Genomic DNA, 21,363 nt, shown 5'->3' on the forward strand with positions numbered 1-21,363 from the left:
ACAGGTTGGTCCGGAAGGTTAGATTACATGCGATCCAGGGTGTGTTAGCCAATTGGATACAAAATTGGCTTAGAAGGAGAAAGAGAATGCTTTCTAATGAAGGGTTGATTGATTGAACTGTAACCAGTTGTGTACCACAGGGATCGGTGCTAGGTCCTCACTTTTGTTTGTCCTATATATGGGTTAACATATGATGAGCGTTTGATGGCACTGGGCCTGCACTCGGTGGATTTTAGAAGGATGAGGGGAAAACCTCATTGAAACTTATCAAATAGGGATTGAATGTGGAGAGGATGTTTCCACTACTGGGAGAGACTAGGATCAGCTCAGAATAAAAGAGCATACCTTTAGAAAGGAGATGAGGAATTTTTGTAGTCAGAGGGTGGTGAATCTGTGGAATTATTATTTTTTTTTTTTAATAATTTATTTTTATTAGAAGCAATTGTACACGGATAAATCGCTCGGCATCTACAATTATACAATTATTGTACAGCTTCATTTTTTTCAAATTTTATCATAACAAACACACAGTAATAATAATAATAAATGTTATTTGTTGGGCGCCTTTCACACATCTCAAGGACACCTTACATAGATTAACAGGAATATAAACATATAATCAGAGTAAAATAAATAATAAAGACATCACAGAGACACAAACTAAAAACAGAATTCAGTCCAAAAACAGAAAATCAAAAACACAATGTGAAGAGAGAGCAGCAGCAGCCAAAGCGCGCCAGCATCCACTCTCCCTCCACGGCAGCCATCTTGGACAAAGACTAACAGGATTACATTACAGACAAAAAAAAAATCATCCCCCCCACAGTGGATACCACTGTGGGGGAAGGCACAATGTCCAGTCCCCACCCCAAGTTCACCCCGAAGTCAGGCCTATTGAGGCCATCGCAATTGCCTCTACGGAGGCCGATGTTCCTGGCCATTCTCACCGAGTGATCAGTAGATAGAGAACAAAAAACAACAATTAAAGAATAAATAAATAAATAGAAGATAATTCTTGACCACAGACAGCTGTTGAGGCTAAGTCAATGGATTTTTTTAAGGCGGAGATTGACAGATTCTTGATTAGGAACAGGCCATTATCCTTTATCATCATTACTTTTTTTACATATTTGTTCTATACCTCTCAACATCACTGTCTATATCTCTCATTTCCCTTTCCCCTGACTCTCCGTCTGAAGAAGGGTCTCAACCTTTTCTCCAGAGACGCTGTCTGATTCACTGAGTTACTCCAGCTTTTTGTGCCTATCTTTGGTTTAAACCAGCATCTGCAGTTCCTTCCTACACCGAGATAGGGGTGAGTACAAGTAGACAGTTCCCTGTCAGTACTAACATAGGCGTACAAAAGTGTACAACTTGCCTTCTTCAGACAAGGTTTTAAGTACAAGAGTTGGGACGTCCTGATAGAGTTGTACAAAACTTTGGGAAGACCACACCTGGAGTATTGTGTGCAGAGTTCTGGTGGCCAGTCTGTATGGAGGATGTGATTAACCTAACGAGGGTGCAGAAAAGATTCACAAGGACGTTGCTGGGACTGAAAAGCTATAAGTGGAGACTTCAGAGGCTGGGGGGCAATTTTCCCTGGAACGAAGGAGGCTGAGGGGTGATGTTATAGAGGTTTATAAAATCATGAGTGGTATAGATAAGGTGGAATGAAGCCACTGCTAATACTAAGACATTTGGATGGTTCATGGATAGGAAAACTTTAGAGGGATATGGGCTAAACACGGGCATATGGGACCAGTGTAGATGGGGTGTCTTGGTTGGCATGGGTTAGTTAGGCACCAGGGTCTGTTTTTTTTAGTTTAGTTTATTGTCATGTGTACTGAGGTACAATGAAAAGCTTTAATGCCATGCTAACCAGTCAGCAGAAAATACTCTATCTCTGTATAAGTCTACGATATATGCACTGTAATGCATTAACTTAATGTAACGTCCTGCTGCTTGCATTGTTGAGAGAACGCAATGCTGCTTGGTTCAATTGACTCCAATACCAGTTGGGAATTCATCAAGGACCTACACCATGCTAGCAATGCTCCTATTTCACTCTTGCCAATGGGAAGAAGTTATAGGAGTCTGAAAACTGCTGCAATTCAGCACAAGAGACCCGGGTTCATTCTTGACTACGGGTGCTGTCTGTAAGGAGTTTGTTCATTCTTCTTGTGTCCACGTACATTTTCTCCAGGTGCTCAAGTTTCCTTCCACATCCCAATGACGTAAATTGTCCCAAGGGTGTAAGATAGAACTACTGTATGTGATCATTGGTCAGCGTGGATTGGGTGGGCCAAAGCACCCGTTTCCACGCTGTACTTTTAAACTGAACTAAACTATTGAACATGACAAACTCTGAAAAATGAAATGCCTGGGTTGCACTAATGACTTTGGACTTTGTTTTGTTTTTGTACTATATTGGGCTTTTTATGTATTGTACTTTATTTGTTGGTTATTATATTATTTATTGAGTAAGGGCGGCACAGTTGCACAGCGGTAGAGTTGCTGCCTCACAGCGCCAGAGACCCAGGTTTAACCCTACTACAGGTACTGTCTGTACAGAGTTTGTACGTTCTCCCTGTGACAATGTAAGTTTTCTCCAGGTGCTCCGGTTTCCTTCCACACTCCAAAGACGTACAGGTTTGTAGCTTGATTGGCTTTTGGGGTAAAAAATGGTAAATTGTCCCAAGTGTTAGTGTACGGGGTGATCGCTGGTCAGCATGGACTTGGTGGGTCGAAGGCCCTGTTTCCGCGCTGTATCTCTGAAGTCTACTGTGTTTGCAAACCTGTTGTTCTGCTGTAAGTATGAATTTTATTGTTCCGTTTCAGGACATATGACAATAAAACACTGTTGATTCTTGAGGTTGCTAATTGCATTGTGAAAGCTTTGTTCAACGGAAGTTGCCTCCTACCGTGTCTTTATATAGCTGTTTCTGTCACTCCAGGGCCAGCAATCTTAGAAGATGTACTTATAGAAGTTTTCAAGACATTGCATTCACAGTGCAAAGCTGAACTGAATCTGAAAACACAACCTTCCTACAGCAAAGACCAGACTCAGTTAAGCAGGTATAATAACGTAATTATGTTTCTTTCAAACTTATCAGAATTAATTATTTCTGTCAGAACTAATTATATCTTGGAATTGAACAGCAAAAAGCTGTTGATGCTGTAAATGGGGCAGAGAAATGGAGAGAGAATGGAGTCAATGTTTAAGGCCTGTGATTCATTGCAACAGACTGACAAGGGGTCTTTGACTTGAAATATTCGCACAGTTCCTCTCTGCCTGTTGTGCTGAGTGTTTCCCTCATTTTTTGTTTCACCTGGGGATGTTTAACCTTTGATGGTTTAGGTTTATTATTGTCACATTAACTGAGATACAGTGAAAAGCTTGTGTAAAGAAGTTTCCTGCTCTATGATCAAGGCTCTGTAGGAACCTAGAACACAGATCATAGAACAGTACAGCACAGGACTAGGTACTTCGGCCCACAATGTCTGTGCCAAACATGATGCCAACACTTATCTGCCTGCACGTGATCCAAATCCTTACATCCCCGGAATATCCATGTACCCATCCAAAAATCTCTTAAACACCACTATCGTATCTGCCTCCACCACCACTCCCGGCAGCACGTTCCACGCACCCACCACTCTCTGTGTGAAAAAAAAAAAAAACTTGCCCAGTGCAACTTCTCTAAACTTAATCACCTTAAAGCTCTGCCCTTTCGTATTTGATGTTTCCATCCTGTGAAAAAGTACCCTTTCTATGCCTCATAATTTTATGTACCTCTACCGGGTCTCCCAGCATCCTCCGGGGCTCCAGAGAAAAGACTGTCCAACCTCTACCAATAGTCAATGTTCCATAATCCTGGCATCATTCTGGTCAACCCTTTCCAAACTTTCCTCATTCTCATATTGGGGCGACAAGAACTGCACATAGTTAAAAAGAAGCTTAAAAGGTTTAAATCTGAAACATCACCTCACCTCGAGCCAATGTAGGTCAGAAAGTAAAGAGGTGTGAGTTTGAATGTGGGCAACAGCATATGTTCCAACTCCTACAGTGTATTAGTGCACGCTCTTCCCTTAACTCCAGTGCAACAGATTAAATCCAGTATAACCTTTCATTTTGTACGGTAGATTACTGGCTGCTTGACTGAACACGTATTTTAAATTATATTAATAAATGGTTACACACAAAATGCAGTAGTAACTCAGTGGATCAGGCAGCATCTCTGGAGAAATGAAATGGGTCACATTTTGGATTGGAACCCTTCTTCAGGCGGTATGCCTACTTTGAAGATGTTGTCCTCTTCTCTGCTCCACATTAATAAACGGTTAACTAGTGTGAAATATTACTTGCAGATGGAGGGAATATTTTAGGTTTATTATTGTCACATGTACTGATGTACAGTGTAAAGTTGTTTTTTTTTTGCATGCTGTCTAATCAAATCAGATAATACTGTTCATAAATATAATTCAGCCAAACTCGTGCGATAAGTCGAGTAAATGGAAAGTGCAGAATACAAGAGTGCAGAATATAGTTCTCAGCATTGTAGCATCATAGTTCCAGGGACAAAATCCAGTGTCCGCAATGGAGTAGAGGTGAATCGACAGTACCTTAGCTCATGGAAGTTCAGAAGCCTATAAACAGAGAGGGAGAAGGTGTTCTTGGATCTGATGGGGTACACTTTCAAGCCACTGTACCTTCTGCCATTTGGGAGCGGGGAGAAGGAGGAATGGCCAGGGTGAGAAAAGTCTTTGACAATAGACAATGTGCAGGAGTAGGCCATTCGGCCCTTCGAGCCAGCACCGCCATTCACTGTTATCATCCACATTCAGTACCCTGTTCCTGCCCTCTCACCATATCCCCTGACTCCTTTCTTTAAAAGCTCTGTCTAGCTCTCTCTTAAAAGCATCCATTGAATTGGCCTCCACTGCCTTCTGAGGCAGAGAATTCCACAGATTCATAACTCTCTGGGTGAAAAGGTGTTTCCTCATCTCCGTTCTAAATGGCCTACCCCTTATTCTTAAACTGTGGCCTCTGGTTCTGGACTCCCTCAACATCGGGAACATGTTTCCTGCCTCTAGCGTGTCCAATCCCTTAATAATCTTATATGTTTCATCCATCTAAATTCCAGAGTATACAAGCCCAGCCGCTCCATTCTATCAACATGTGACATTCCCGGCATCCTGGGAATTTGACTATGTTGGCTGCTTTCCAGAGGCAACGTGATGTGTAAATTGAGTCGGTGTTGAGGAAACCTGCCCATATATTGGAAATATAATCACTAATTATGTTTAAAGAAGTAAAATCATTTGCATTTTAATATTTCAATATTACCAATGCTTTCCAACCTCAGCAGAGCACTGATTATATTTTTCTTTGTTTCAGTAAAATGAGAGAGAACAAAAAAACTTCAGAGCTTATTAAAACAGCAAATCTTCTGTTTAATTCATTTGAACCATATTATATGTGGGACTATATAGCTCGTTGGTTTGAAGAATGTTGTAGGTAAGTCATCATTAAATAACTATTGCAGTTTTTCCAGAGCCGTACTGTCTATTTCAGGGTTTCAGAACGACTTTAGTGGAATGATTGCTAGATTTTGGTCTAGCCTGTCCAAAATGATTACTTAAATAAAATCAAAGGGCATGACGAATGGAGATTTTTTAATTAAAATGCTTGCCGGCACTTTTTGTCCACAAAAAAAGGAAACTGTCAATAATAGGCAAAATGAGCATTGAGAATTGGGATGCAGAATATAATTTGGAGATTGAGTTTAGAATTGACCCAGCATAGAACAATCTTGCTCGTGTGAACAAAGCACGGAAATGAAAGAATCTTTCTATTAGTATCCACTTTAATTGCGTGTTTATGACAGGATACATTAGGAAGATCAAGTCTGCATTAATATTGACAAATAATACTAAGCTTGTAGGGGTGGCACAACGCTAGAGTAACTGCCTTACAGCGCCAGAGACCAGGGTTCAATCCTGACTAAGGGTGCAGTCTATGCGGAGTTTGTATGTTCTCCATGGTTTTCGTCCAGGTGTTCCGATTTCCTATCACACACCAAAGAATTAAGGTTAATTGGCTTCGGTAAAATTTGTAAATTGTCCCCAGTGTGTAGGGTATGCTAGTATATGGGGTAATTGCTGGTCAGCATGGACCAAAGGGTCTATTTCTGCGCTGTATCTCTAAAGTCTAAAGTCTTGTACTTCCCTCGCTAGGAGAACACTGAATGCAAGATTGCAGGCTTCGTCTCGTGGCAAGGAAGCGTCAGATTACTCTCTGGGTGAATTCTGTCTCTTGGTGGACTTCCTCTTGGACATAGTATCATTGGTAAGGATCTCACCGAATCATGTTCTGTCATTATAAGCAGCAGAATTTAAAAACTACTGGAGATTACAAACACAAATGTACAGTTCAGGTCAATGTCTTGACATAGTGGCTACTGATTAGAATTTGCTTTGTGTATTCTACCTTTAAGCTAGCATTAACAATTTAATAACCATTCTAGTTACATTTTATTCAACACGATAGGAGAGGGATATGGACTAAATGTCGGCAAATAGGACTAGGTAATGGGACATCTTGGTCGGCATGGATGAGTTGGGCTGAAGGGCCTGTTTCCATGCTGTATGACTATAAGACAATTTTCTTTTTAGGTTGGATTTTGGCAGGAGAATAGGGTTGAGAGAGAGAAATAGATGAGCCATGATGGAATAGTGGAGCAGACTTGATGGGCCAAATGGACTAATTTTGCACCTATGCCTTATGGTCTTAGTTTCTTCGCCTGGGATTTTAATCGCAACACCCTGCTATTGTTGATGTTTGCAACTTGTGCAGTGCCCTGACCCTTTAACCGAATGCCCATAGTATACACCTGCTAGGCTTTATGCTGAGAACTATGGGAACCTGCAACACATCAGTAGGTAATACCAGAAAAAAGACACGGAGTGCTGGTGTAACTCAGCAGGTTATGTAACATCTCTGGAGAACTCTGAATGACTGTCTGATGAAGGGTCCCGACATGAAATGTCACCTGTCTACATTCTCCAGAGATGCTGCCAGACCCGCTGACCTTGTTTGTAAACCAGCATCTGCAGTTCCTTATGTCTACATTCTCTGCTGACGTACCTTATTAGTTATTCAGATAAAAACGTGCTGTTCTTGGCACGTGGCAAAATATAGTGTTTTTATGGGAAAGAACAGCAAAGTGGTAGTTAAGTCGAGCTGCATGTAGTCTTACTCCATTTACACAGCATGAAGCGAGCCCTTGAATTAGATTGCTTTTGGTGTAGATTTTGAAGTGCTGTCAACGAATCGCATGTTATGCAAAATAGAAAGTGCTGGAGCAACTTGGCGGCTCCGGCAGAAATGGACAGATGGTATTTCTGGTTTGTGCCCTTCTTCAGGTTGATTGTAATAGAGGGAGAAAGCTGGAAGAGAGGGGTGGGAGGCGGGATAAAACCTGGCAAATGATGGGTGGCTACAGGTATAGGGGAGGTTTGCATAGGCTGATTGGTGGAGGAAGTTACAAAAGGGTGTAAGGCAAGGAGGAGGGGGAAATGTAAAGCCAGAGGGAGGCGTAGAGGTGGAAGGAGACGGGGAGGGGGGATAAAAGGGAAATGGGAAAACTCAGGAATGGGAGGTGAGTGTATGAAGGAGGGAACAGGAGCAGGATTGTGGGGGATGGGCGATAATGGGAGAAATAGGCTTGCACAAGGGTGGGGAAGGCACAGAAAAGAGAGAAGAAGGGTATGATAGGTCCACCACCGATTAATCCAGACAAAATCCGCGCCCCCTCCCCTCCCCCCGGGAAGACCCAACAAAAATGTGGCAGCTAGGCTGGCTGAGGCATGCAATCCCGACCTCAATGGGTCTTCAGGTCGAATTTGCCGGCGACCTGGGCTCTGGAATTCCAGTCCGGTGGAGCTGGTGGATCTGTTCCCATAGCTGGCATCCACTGCCGAGTTTGGGGCTGGTATCTCGGTCCCCCAAGGCGATCTCTGTTGGTTCAGCAAAACGGACAATCCAGAACCTTTCAAGGGTGCCGGACCTGTACTTGTAATTGGAGTATTTAGTGTTCCTAACTTAGTCGGCATGTTTAGTTGTGCCTCAGAATGGCACACAGCAGTGGTCGTTTCTACATTGCAATCTGTATTGAAGGCTATACTAATTTTTTATGAATGATTTTTGAATATGTTAAAGCTTGTTTGGAGATCTCCAATATGCCTTTATTAGTAGGTCTTAATGGTGTCGCATTTTATAATCAAAATACTTTTTATTCCATGGAATTTTTTTCTTCCCAAACCCATATTGCCCATTTCTATCTCCTTTCCAAAAATAAAGATTTCTCTGGCAAGGAGTCATTACCTCCTCGTGACAACCCCTTCATAAACCAAACACAATAAACAAACCAAAAGAAGTTCAATAAATTAAAAAACAATTATTGTGCAAAAACAAACAAAGCCCATGTTCCCAAGACAGTTTGGAGTTTAGTTGAAGTTTGTAGTGTTCAATAGCTTGATGGTCATTGGGAAGAAGCTCATTCTTGAGCCTGTACATTACAGGTTACAGTCGTTCTTGAAAGAGCAGCAATTAATTCTTCCTCTGTCAATCCTGATGTCACACATGACATAAATGAAGCCCATCCCCCACAATCCTGCTCCTGTTCCCTCCTTCATACACTCATTGCACAGACTATGCGTTACAATTAATGTTTTCCCTTGTATCTGCTAGGGTGTCCATTGGTAGCATTTCATATAACTACATTAAATAGTAATGCCTTTTCTGTACCATTAACCACTTCTTCTCAAGGGTCAGGCGTAATTGAAATAAAATGGAGGATTGGATTTTACTAACTGACTACAATAAATTCTGAGCCCACTATAATGGTTAGGTGTACACACATGTAGATTTGTCAGGAGCTTCCGAGTGCACGTCAGATTAATTTGCACCAGTTAATATAAGTCTGTGCTTCTTTCATGAGCTATGTATAGCTATGTAAACATCCAGAGTCTCTAGCCCGGAGTAGGGGAATCAAGAACCAGAGGACATAGGTTTAAGGTGAGGCGGGAAAGATTTAATAGAAACCTGAGGGATAATATTTTCACACAAATGGTGGTGGGTGTATGGAATGAGTTGCCGGGGGAGGTAGATGAGACGGGTACTATCACAACTTTTAAGAAACACATGGACATGTGGATAGGATAGGTTTAGAGCGATATGGGCCAAATGGCAGCAGGTGGGACTAGTGTCGATGGGACATGTTGGTCGGTGTGGGCAGGTTGGGCTGTTTCCACGCTGTATGACTATGAATAGTTTGACTGGCAGATTGATATTTGATTGATCCGCAGACCTGTGTGTCCTTTGTTGCAGCATTGCATTGCATGTTTAGTTCCAAGGGGGCAACTACAAACCTAATTTCAAACTTAGAGCATTGACTTTTTATCGACGGCCTAATTTAGCAAGAAACGGAAATGCTTTCAACTCTAGCGAGCATCTCACAGTCTCCAGTCCCTGAGCATTGTAGTGTACTCCCAATTGTAATATCAGAAACGCACCAGCCAGCTCCCACAAATGGCACTGTAATGGGTCAAAAACAGCGTTATATTCATTAGCTGTTCAATAACCACTAAATACATGGAAGCTCGGAGCCTGTACTCCTATTGATGTTGAACCTGCAAACCAACAACATTGAGTATTTTAGATACATTTACACAGCAATGTGATTTTGCCATTTTACCATTGTGATTCAAGAGTCAGATCTAGTTTTTAAAACCCAATGTGAAATACAATAATTGACATGATAATATTTATGGAGAAAAATGTTTGTTTACCTTTCAAAGGTAAGTATAGAAATTTTCTTTCCCCCCCCCCCCCTTAATATGCATAGTTCAACCATTGCATTCTAAGTTCGCAATCCAACTTGGGACTTCTGTTTTGTATTATTAAACCCAAGTGCCATCAAGTTATCAGACGAAGGGTCCTGACTTGAATTGCCGTCTCTCTATATTCTCCAAAGATGTCGCCTGACCCGATGAGTTACTCCAGCACCTTGTGTCTTTCCATCAAGTTAATCCCCATTCCAATCATCTTTAGAAAATACAAGGCTGTTCCCTTTCAGATATATGCATAGTGGAATTGTCATGACTGCTATGGCTACTGTGTTCTCTCTATCTGCTCTTGTGAAGGCACCATCTGCCTGCTGGGCTTCCACACAGACGATTGCCCTGTTCTATCAGGGACCATTGCCCTGTTCTATCAGGGACAATTTCTTATTTCTCAGTCAGCGCACTCTTAAATGACCAATGGTCAAAATTGTTGGAGGATTCTGTCTCTTCCTTATTGGGAGTTGTGGCAGATATAAGAAACCGGGTAAATACCAGTGTAGTTGTTTCCTTACAATGCCAGAGACCTGAGTTCCATACTGACTACGGGTGCTGTCTGTATGGAGTTTGTACGATCTTCCCGTGACCAGTGCAGGTTTTCTTTGGGTGCTCCGGTTTCATCTCACACTCCAAAGATGTACAGGTTTGGAGGCTAATTGGTAAATTTGTAATTTGTCCCTAGTGTTAGTGTAGGATAGTGTTAGTGTGTGGTGATCGCTGGTCGGAGTGGACTCGGTGGACCGAAGTGCCTGTTTCCGCGCTGTATCTCTAAACTAAACTATATCAAGCAGTGTGTCACTTGAGTGTGATTTTATGAATTAAATTTGTTAAGTCTTCTGTTTTTAAGGATCTCTCTCATAGGATATGTTGCTCATATTTTAATCATCTTGTTCTCATCTTCATTTGCAATGAATAAGTGCTGAATTGTTTATTTAAAATTGAACGTAGTTATATGTAGGCATTCTATTCAATTCAACTGGAAACAGGGCAAACTGAGAGGGAGAGGAAAAGAGAAAATGTATGAACTGCAAGGGTTCATCAAGAATGCTGCAGTAATTTCTTGCTGTCATCGTTAGTGTGACGACTATGCTTTTTTTTATAATTGTCTGCTTTCTTTTTTTTAAAGCCTACTCGAAGTATGAGAGTACTGTGTCAGGTATGGGACTCGCATCCTTGTCTCACTTCATCTAATCTTTCTGCATCCTCATCAGCTCGACAGATGTATCATTGCATGCAGTTCTGAAGTGGGTTCAAGGACCCATGTTATATAACAAATGTTTATGCTACATTTTCTGGCTCAGTTTTTTAATAAATTGCATTTATGTTGTGTTAAAGTATTTTTTGTAAACCAGCATCTCTAGTTTCTTGTCTCTAGATTTCTGTTGTGATATTTGTTTAGCAAAGCACCCCAAAGCAACTAACATAAACGTTACTGAATCAAAGCATCTTTTGGCAATGGGTTGATGAAAGAGATATCAAGTAGGTAGCAAAAAGAAAAGAGGAGATATAAGTAGAAAAGTTTACAGAGGGGGTTTTAGGGCCTACAGACCGTGGGAATGAAAACACTGCCTCCATTGCGGAGCTATTAACATTGAAGGGGCAAATGACACTGGAAATGGAGAGATAACTAATTTTCTATTTAAAATTGAACATAGTTATATGTCGGCCTTCGATTGAAAGATGATACATTGAACGTAGAATGGTGCAGTATGAGAAAAGACCCTTCAGCCCACAATGTCCGACCTAACACAATGCCAGAGAAACTAATCTACTCTGCCTGCACGTGATCCATATCCCTCCATACCCTGCATATCCAAAAGCATCTTAAATGCCACTATCATGTCTGCCTCCACCACTACCCTTGGCAGGGTGTTTGTAAATAAAACATGGTCTCATGGATCTCCTTTAAACTTTGCACATCTCACCTTAAAGCTATCCCCTGTAGTCTTTGACATTTTCACCCTGTGAAAAGGGTTTTGGCTGTCTACCCTGTCTTTACCTCTCACAATTCCTCTCCCACACTCCAGAGAAAACAATCCAAGTGTGTTTGACCTCTCCTTATACGGTAGCTAATACCCTGTAATCCAGGCGGTGAACCTGGTATATACAGATAGTATTGGACTGGGTGCCAGTGTCAGCATGCAAGCACTGGCATGAAGTGTGAGTTTAGGAAAATGGATTGAGCGCACAGTTTTGTGTCTGGTGAAACATGGGTCAGCCAGGAGGATATTCAAATAGTCTAGTCTAGGATTTACAAAGGCACAGAGGAAAATTTCAGCAGAAATTCCTGCTGATACAGGGTTTGAGTTGGGTGCTGCCATGGGACTGTAGCCAGTCGTGGAGATGAAGCAGGTCTGAGGTCAGAACCTTATGTCTGGCCCAAACACTACGTGAAGAGCGCAGATGGTCCAGTTTAATTTTGGAGTCAGAGATAAACAGGTTAGGGGCGACATAGAATGTCTGAAGAAGGGTCCCGACCCGAAACGTCATCCATCCTTTTTCTCCAGAGATGCTGTCAGACCCACTGAGTTACTTCAGCACTTTGTATCTATCTTTAGCATAAACCAGCATCTGCAGTTCTTTGTTTCTACATCCTTCCTACATCTGTATCCACTCAGATATCAACCTGGAGCTTCTCTGCAATCTCGCTAAAGATCACCCTCCCCTATATATGTGGAACCTGATCAAATTATGTCAGCAAGGGAATTACACAGAGGAAAATAAAAGAGAGCTAAGTGGCGGCACAGGAGCGCAGTGGGCAAGAACATAAGGAATAGGAGTAGAATTAGGTAATTCGGCCCAAGTCTACTACACCATTCAATCATGGCTGTGTCTATCTCTCCCTCCTAAACCCATTCTCCTGCCTTCTTCCCATAACCTCTGACACCTGTACTTATCAAGAATCTATCTATCGCTGCCTTAAAAATACCCACTACAGCCTGATGTGGCAAAGAATTCCACAGATTCACCACCCTCTGACTAAATAAATTTCTCCTCGGTGTAAAGCCGCTGCTTCACAATGCCAGAGACCCGGGTTCGATACCGACCTTGGGTGCTGTTTGTGTGTGGTATTTGCATGTTCTCCATGTGACTGTGAGGGTTTCCTCTGGGTACTCCGGTTTCCTCCCCCATTCCAAAGATGTGCAGGTTTGTAAGTTAATTGGCTTCTGTAAATTTTCCCCATGTGTGTAAGGCGTGGATGGGAAGGTGGGATAACATAGAACTAGTGTGAACAGATGATCAATGACTGGCATGGACTTGATGGGCTGAAGGGCCTTTTTCCATGCTGTACCATTCATAGAATGAGTGAACAAAGCTAAGGATATATCTCAGGCGTAGTCCAGCGAATTATTATTATTATTGAAACTGGTAAAATAAAGTTGATATGAAAATAGTTTGGCAGTTCAGTCAGAATAGTGGAGGAGAGGTGCTGAGGAAGGTGTGTGTGGACCCTGTGTGGAATGCTGTGGACATGTTGCGAAGAGTCAGACTGGATAGTTTACAGTGCTCTCTATGATGTAAAATGGTACTTATTACTTTGATAAGAGTCATTTGTTGCTGTTTATTGCAGGTGGCCTGTTGCAGATTAATACCAATTCAGTTCTTGATTAAAATATATTTTTGCTGGAGTTTAATAACATGACCTCCATATAAAATTTTGAAATGAAGACTGAATTTTCAGAAACTTGTGCAAATCTACTGGATAACATTAAATTAATATTTTTTTGAGCATATGATTATTATTGCTGATGCCACAAGAAAAGTCACGCAGATTTTTATATAGTTTCAGAAATTATCTCAGCCATTTAGAGAGCTTCATATCCTCTACATAAGCCTATTGATTATAATACTTATTGCTGATATAGCTATATCTGAACATTGCCATTCATGCATTAACATTTCTGAAGAGTGTGGTGTAACATATAAGTTTTATTTTCTGTATTATGGTAATTTGCTCACAACTTTGTGCAAGGTAAAATAGAATCACACCATGACCAATTACTCCCAAATAAAACTGTTTTAGAATTAATTTGCAAGTTCATTTTAACTCATTCAATTCTTAATGCATTGGGGTTTTTTTTCAAGAGTTTGCACAGCGGTTAGTGGCTTAGTAGCTTCAACACTCACTGAGATTTGTTGGACAGCTGTCTAGTTAACAGATAGTGAGTGAATCAATCAATCACCTCGGTGGAGTACATTTTGACCTCTGTCTTTAGGGCGCATGGTGGCACAGTAGAGTTGCTGCCTTACAGCGCCAGAGACCCAGATTCGATCCTGACTATGGGTGCTGTCTGTACGTAGTTTGTACGTTCTCCCCGTTACCGTGTGCCCTTTCCCCCTCCCATTAAAAAGATGTGCAGGTTTGTAGGTTATTTGGCATTGGTAAAAATGCATAAATAGTCCCTTGTGTGTAGGATAGTGCCAGTGAACAGGGTGATCGGTGGTCAGCACGGACTCGGTGGGCTTCGGCCCCTGTTTCCACGCTGTATCTCTCAACTAAACTAAACTAAACTATGGCATTGGTACAAATGACCATCACACTATCATAATATCATAACATGGATAGGTGACGTTTTGGGTCAGGATCCTTCTTCGGGTTCAACCTGACTAGGTCCCAAACTGTCACCCATCATGTACTCCAGGGATGCTGGTTGACCTGCTGAGTTACTCCAGCACTTTGTGATCGTCTTTGTAAAACAGCATCTGCAGTTCCTTGTTTCTATTATAATGGAGGCTAACTCCTGGGAGAACTTTCTAGTTTAGTTTTTTTTATTATCACCGAGGTACAGTGAAAAACTTCATTGTTGCGTGCTATCCAGTCAGAGGAAAGACTGCATATGATTACAATCAAGTAGTCCACAATGTACGGACACAGGATAAAAGGAATACCATTTAGTGCAAGATAAAGTCCAGTAAAGTCTGATTAAAGATAGTCCAAGGGTCTCCAATGAGGTAGACAGTAGGTCAGGACCATTCTCTAGTTGATGATGGGATGTCTGTAGACTTCCCTAAAAGTTGCACCTTTCCCTGACAGAAATGTATCACCAGTCCTTCTTCATCACTGGGTCTAAATCCTGGAAGTTCCTGCCCAACAGCGTTAAGTGGTTATTCTCAGCAGAACTGTAGTGATTGATATTGTGGTGAACTGCAGATAGGCAATAAATGGTGGCTTTGTCCACGATGCCTGTATCTGAACAATGAAATAACTAAAAGAAATGACGACAGAGTGCTGGAGTAGCTCAGCAGGTCGGGCAGCACCTCAGGAGAACATGGATAGGTGACATTTCGGGTCTTGACCGTTCTTTAAACTGATGATAGGGGTAGCGGGTAGGACAAAGCCTGGCAGGTAATAGGATGACACAGTGAGGAGGGTTGTTTGATAGAAAGATGGTTGGACAGAGGTTAAAAGGCAGAATGTGTGAGACAAAAGGATTGAACAGTTACGAATTGTGAAGTTAGAGCAAGGAATGAAGGTGGAGGGAGTGGTTGGGGGGAGAAATTGGTGTGAGTCCAGGTCTGGCACAGGTGATGCAGCGGTAGAGATGCTGACCTACAGCGCCAGAGATCCGGGTTCGATCCTGACCACGGGTGCTGTGTACGGAGTTTAAACGTTCTCCCTTGTGAACTGCATGGGATTTCTCTGGGGGTTCCGGTTTCCTTCCACATTTCAAAGATGTACAGGTTTGTAGACAAATTGGCCTGGTAAAATTGTAAATTGTCCCTAGTGTGTGTACAATAGTGTTAATGTACGGGGATCGCTGGTCGGCGTGGACTCGGTGGGCTGCAGGGCCTGTTTCCGTGCTGTATCTCAAAACTAAATTAAAAGATGTGTTAAATGGTCGAAGAAGGGAGAGGGGGAAAGTTAAGTAGTTACCTAAAATTGGAGAATTCAATGTTCATACTGTTTTGTTGTAAGCTACCCGTGGAATATGAGGTGTGTCAAAATAAACGTTGGGGCTCCTGATCCCTTCTGCAATTGGCTGTTCATGAAGCTAAATATTTGCTTTTAATTTTACTTGACTAATTATATTCAGCTAACAATGGTATAATCTGGAAGAACTGCTGCCACACAGTGTCAGAGAGCCAGAATCGATCCTGACCACGGGTGTTGTCTGTGTGGAGTTTGTACATTCTCCCTGTGACCACGTGGGTCTCCTCTGAGGACTCCGGTTTTCTCCCACATTCCAAAGACATGCGGGTTTGTTGGTTAATTGGCCTCTGTGAATTGGCACTGGCGTGTAGGGAGTGGATGACTGTGCACGCCATATGCAAGAAGAAGAAGAAGATCTTTAAATCAGTTTAATCAATTAAAGCTTGAGGTCTTGATATTGTTTTATTTCAGTGGTGCTTAATTGTCACATGTACCTAGGTTCAGCAAAATTTCATTTTTGTATAAGAAGGAACTGCAGATGCTGGAAAGGTAGATACAAATGCTGGAGAAGCTCAGCAGGTGAGGCAGCATCTATGGAGTGAAGGAATAGGCGGCGTTACGGGTCGAGACCCTTCTTCAGGCTGATGTGGGGGGGGGGGGGGGGTTCGGGAAGAAGAAAGGAGGAGGCGAAAGCAGTGGGCTGAGGGAGAGCTGGGAAGGGGATGGGGAAAGAGGGAGAAAGCAAGGACTACCTGAAAGTGGAGATGTCAATGTTCATACCGCTGGGGCGTAGACTACCCAAGCAAAATATGAGGTGCTGCTCCTCCAATTTACAGTGGGACTCACTCTGGCCGTGGAGGATGCCCAGGACAGAAAGGTAGGATTCGGAATTGGAGGAGTGTTGAAGTGCTGAGCCACTGGGAGATCAGGTTGGTTATTGCTGTTCAGTCAAAATCTTACTATACGCAAGCACAATCATTCTGAAGTACAAAAGTGTAGGATCAGTAGGTTACACTGAGATAGTACACAATATCTAGGCGAACCCGTTTTGTTTCATTGTGCTTGTTGTCATTCAGTTCAATTACATGAATGGTTTGTGAGCAATGCAAGGACTGTATAGCACCTCTTCAGTTTGCAAACTTGATTTGCAACTATTTGGTGATTATAATTTGCCTTGTGTTAATAGTACACTAACCCTGTTTGGTTAATGACCTAGAGCAATGACCTGTTGAGAAATTCTCACCTATCCTGCTTGCTTGTCTGGGATATGACACAGAGCATTTGTTTCCCTTCAGTACTCCAGTCTTGAAAGAGCGTTAAAGTCATGTGACTAGAAGCTGGACAACTCTGAAGGTGTAAATATCTCTTGAATTCTTGTGCAAGCAAAGTAAATTGATATTGAAAATCCATTTTGCAGATTATTGAGAACAATCCAGCTTTATTGAGTTCAAGAAGAAACTGCAGATGCTGGAAAATCGAAGGTAGACAAAAATGCTGGAGAAACTCAGTGGGTGCGGCCCGAAACGTTGCATATTTCCTTCGTTCCATAGATGCTGCCGCACCCGCTGAGTTTCTCCAGCATTTTTGTCTACCAGCTTTATTGAGTTCAGTTCAATAATTAATAGCTACGTTTGCCATTTTATCTTTTATGTTGGAAAGGCAAATTGCAATTCTTATTTTAAATAACCTACTTGAAGGCGTCTGTTTCGTCCTTAGGAGACCTACATTGAGATCCAAACGGAACATTTGCCCCAGCTGTTGGTGCGGATGGTGTCTGCCCTGTCCAGCCACCTGCAGGCTTTGTGCCTCTCTGAGCTCACCGACTGTCTCAAGCTGTGTTCCAAGATACTGAGCAAAGTACAACCGCCCTTGCTGTCACCCGGGGCAGAGAACAGACTACATTACCCAGGACACTCCAACTTTGCCCAACAGACGGAAGAGAAAAGGGTACATTTTAGCACGCAACAAAAGCTTTTCACTGTACCTTGGTGCACATGATAATAAACTAAACAAAACTAGTCTAAACTAAACTTCGCAATTAATTCATACCTTTTCACCTATACCTTTTCCTATACAAATAACCCTCCTCACTGTGTCAAGCCTATTACCTGCTAGACTTCATTTTTTGATTATTTCATTGTCAGACACAGGTGTGTCAGATTGTGTAATATTGCCTTCCCAGAACAGAATTCAAACTGTTGGGCAGGGACTTCCAGGATTTCTCTCTATTTGAAGTTATTTTGGGGAATATCTCATTCCATTTTAGTGATCCTAGATCTACCTCGTAACCCCAGACACAGTATTGGACTTTTCTGGCCCTTCGGCTCCCCACCTTGTCTGGTGCAGAACACGATGCCAAGTTAGCACGCTCAAAAGCTTTTCACTGTACACTGGTGCACATGATAATAAACTAAACTAAACTAGTCTAAACTAAACTTAATTAATTTTGTTTTATATTTGATACCATCTAATAAACAGTGTTGTCCTCTTAGAATAAGTTATCTCTCTTTCGAATATCTGTGTGTTTAGAAGTAAAACCACACAGTATCCCCTTCCCATGTCTGTGCAGAAAAAAAACTCATCTCCTCTGCTTGCCTGTTTTATTCATGTGCCCATCAAAATCCCGCAAATCTCCTGTGTGTTTCAAAACAAACCTATGTTGCCCCTCACATCTTAAAACTAGGCCTCCTCGTCCTTGACATTTCCAACCTCGGGGGAAAAGGGCTGTGTCTTTCTATACTAGCTACTATAATATCTCATTATTTTATATACCTCTGTCAGGTCGCCCTCGGCCTCCACGCTCCAGAGAAAACAATCCGTTTGTTCAACCTCCATTTATAATTTATATTCTCTAATCCAGGCAGCAGTCTGGTAAATCTCTTTTGCACTCTTTCTCAAGCCTCCATATCCTCCCTGTAATAGTGCGACCAGAACTGCACACAATACACCAAATACGGCCCAATCAAAGTCCTATAAAGCTGCAACATGACTGTGGCTGTTATACTCACAAATATCGGGAGATGAATGGGGCATGTGACTTTAGAACAGCATGGCCCAGTAGGAAAAATCGTCTGTAAGATAGAAACAAAATTAAAATAATGCATATGCTGTAAACCTGAAATGTAAAGTGAAGTGAGAACACCAGCATTCGATCAACGCTGCTGCTGGTTCTCCCGGTTGCCAACCATTTCAACTCTCCTTCCCATTCCCTTACTGCTCTTTGCTCCTTAATTGCCAGAGTGAGAGCACACACAAACTGGAGGAAATGCACCTTGTATTCTGCTTAGGTTGCTTACAAACTAACAGTACAAAGAGTGAATTCTCTAATTTTAGGTAACTAACCACCCCCCCCCCCCCCCCCTTATATTTATATATATTTTCACTCCCCCTCTCTTCCCTGTGCCCCACGTGGATTCACACCCATTTCTCCCCTTCCAACTATATTCCTTCCTCTAGCTTCACAATTCACATCTCTTCAGTCCTTATATCGCACCTTTTGTCTTTTCACCTCTGGCATTTGTCCAGCCCCCCCTCTGCCCCCCCCACCCCCCCCCCCCCCCCCCCCCCCCCTCCATCTCTGTATCTACCTATCATAGCCCAGGTTTGTCCTGATCCTCCTAACTTGTAGCTTTCTCCCCCCCCCCTCCCCCACCACCACAATCAGTCTAATAAAGGGTCCCGACCCAAAACTTCACCTATCCATGTTCTCCAATAATGCCGCCTGACCTGCTGAGTTACTCCAGCACTTTGTGTCTTTTTGCAGCATTCTCTGGTGAACAAATGTCGTTTAAGCGAATAGAACGCAAACAAAGTTTTTCACTGTACCTCGGCACACATGATAACTTACAAATAATAAACTCTACCTTACAGTACCAGCGACCCAGCTTCGATCCTGACTACGGGTGTTGTCTGCGTGGAGTTTGCATGTTCTCCCTCTGACTCCGTGGGTTTCTTCCAGTTGCTCTGGTTTCCCCCCACATCCTAAAGACATGTGGATTTGCAGGTTAATTGGTCACTGTAAAATTGCCCGCAATAGGAATTGAAAGTGGATGAGAGATACATATGAACGTGTGTTTGATGGTTGGTGTCAACTCGATGGGCCGAAGGGCTTCTTTCCAAGCTGAATCTCAAAGGAAACTAAACAGCATCCCACCCATTGATCTGTAACCTTATTTGTGTGGTTGGCGTATCTCATCATGTTCGCACTTCTCTCCAAAAATGATGTGTCGAAATATGAAATGTTCTCCTTGATTTTCCTGATAGTTTTCATGCCGTTCATTTCTTTGTCCAGGCTTCATCAGCCGGCCTTGGGGCTTCTGGTGACGTGTTTGAAGACGGGGAAAACCCTCCAAGTAGCCAGTCGTCGGAGAGTGGATTCACAGAGTTTGTGCAGTACCAAGCGGACAAGACCGATGACCTTGACAAGGTTCTAGTTGAGGGACAGGTTTCTGGGTCGGTGCCACAGGGCAGCACTTCGTCGGAGACCGAAACTGCTTCCACTGTTGGGTCTGAGGACACCGTGGTCCCATCTTCCCCGTCGCAGGAAGATAAAGTGGCCGTGCCCGTGGCAACCTCTACTCAGAAGACGACAATGCAGTATTGTTTAGAATACTTTGAGCAGTTTTTGACCCAGCTGATTACCCTCTACATTATTCCCTGTGAAACAGTTTGCGAAGCATTTTCAACAGATTTCCACACGGACCCATGTAGAGAGAGAAGTCAGACTAATGAGCAGGACCTTGCTGGCAAAGGTGATGCAACGTTTCCAGTGACAGAACCACATCTGGGCTCCAAGGAGCATCATCAGTCCTTCACTGCCGCATGCCAACTATTCTTTGAGTGCTCCAGCTTTCCTGTTTACATTGCAGAAGGAAGTCAGGCCTCTTCACCTCATAGTAATAAGTCAGAAACAGGTAAGTTTTCAATAGTAGTCAATAGTCTATTTAATTGTCATTTGGATCCCTGGAGGTCCAAATGAAATGCCGTTTCTGCAGCCATACATTACACACAAATAGACCCCAGACACAACATAATTTACAATTTTACATAAACATCCATCACATAGCTGTGATGGAAGGCCAAAAAAAAAACTTATCTCTCCACTGCACTCTCCCCCCCCCGATGTCAGAGTCAAAGTCAAAGCCCCCGGCTGGCGATGGTGATTGTCCCGCGGCCATTAAAGCCACGCCGGGTGGTGCAAGGTCGCACACCGGGTCTTGATGTTGGAGCCCCCGGTGTGCGCTCGCAGTGTCCCGCGGCCGTTCCAGCCGCGCGGGGCAGTGATGTTAGGCCCCGCTCCAGGAGCTCTTCAACCCCGCAACTCGGGCGGGGGAAGTCGCCGTTGCAGGAGCCCCGTCCTGCAGGCATGCTTCCTGCATGCATCTCAGGTTAGCCAATGCTTTTATGCTGCTTACTATGTGATCCTCACTGTTAGTACAGGTACTGCACTTTATGCGTGTTTGACCAACGCGTTTTTGAAATAACACGCTTGTTCATTTAATGCCAAAGTTTGATTTACGTTCTTGTATTTTTGGAATAACGCGCTCAAATTTACGGCTAACAGCATAGTCACATCCCAGACCATCACG

At 42.8% G+C, this 21,363-nt stretch overlaps 1 protein-coding gene across 4 annotated transcripts in view; it reads left to right on the top strand.

Moving 5' to 3' along the window:
• Window positions 1-21,363, top strand: part of dop1a (DOP1 leucine zipper like protein A) — a 98,428-nt gene that overhangs the window by 26,902 nt on the left and 50,163 nt on the right. For 3 of the 4 annotated variants that reach the window (XM_055639496.1, XM_055639498.1, XM_055639497.1), the window contains exons 10-15: window positions 2,955-3,075; window positions 5,399-5,518; window positions 6,238-6,349; window positions 11,030-11,059; window positions 17,492-17,722; window positions 20,067-20,688. In XM_055639496.1, coding sequence (XP_055495471.1) covers window positions 2,955-3,075; window positions 5,399-5,518; window positions 6,238-6,349; window positions 11,030-11,059; window positions 17,492-17,722; window positions 20,067-20,688 — 1,236 coding nt within the window. The remainder of the gene's footprint in view (window positions 1-2,954; window positions 3,076-5,398; window positions 5,519-6,237; window positions 6,350-11,029; window positions 11,060-17,491; window positions 17,723-20,066; window positions 20,689-21,363) is intronic. The other variant, XM_055639499.1, reaches the window with a different exon arrangement.

This window comes from Leucoraja erinacea, chromosome 8 (assembly GCF_028641065.1).
Source record: "Leucoraja erinacea ecotype New England chromosome 8, Leri_hhj_1, whole genome shotgun sequence".
Lineage (NCBI taxonomy): Eukaryota > Metazoa > Chordata > Chondrichthyes > Rajiformes > Rajidae > Leucoraja > Leucoraja erinaceus.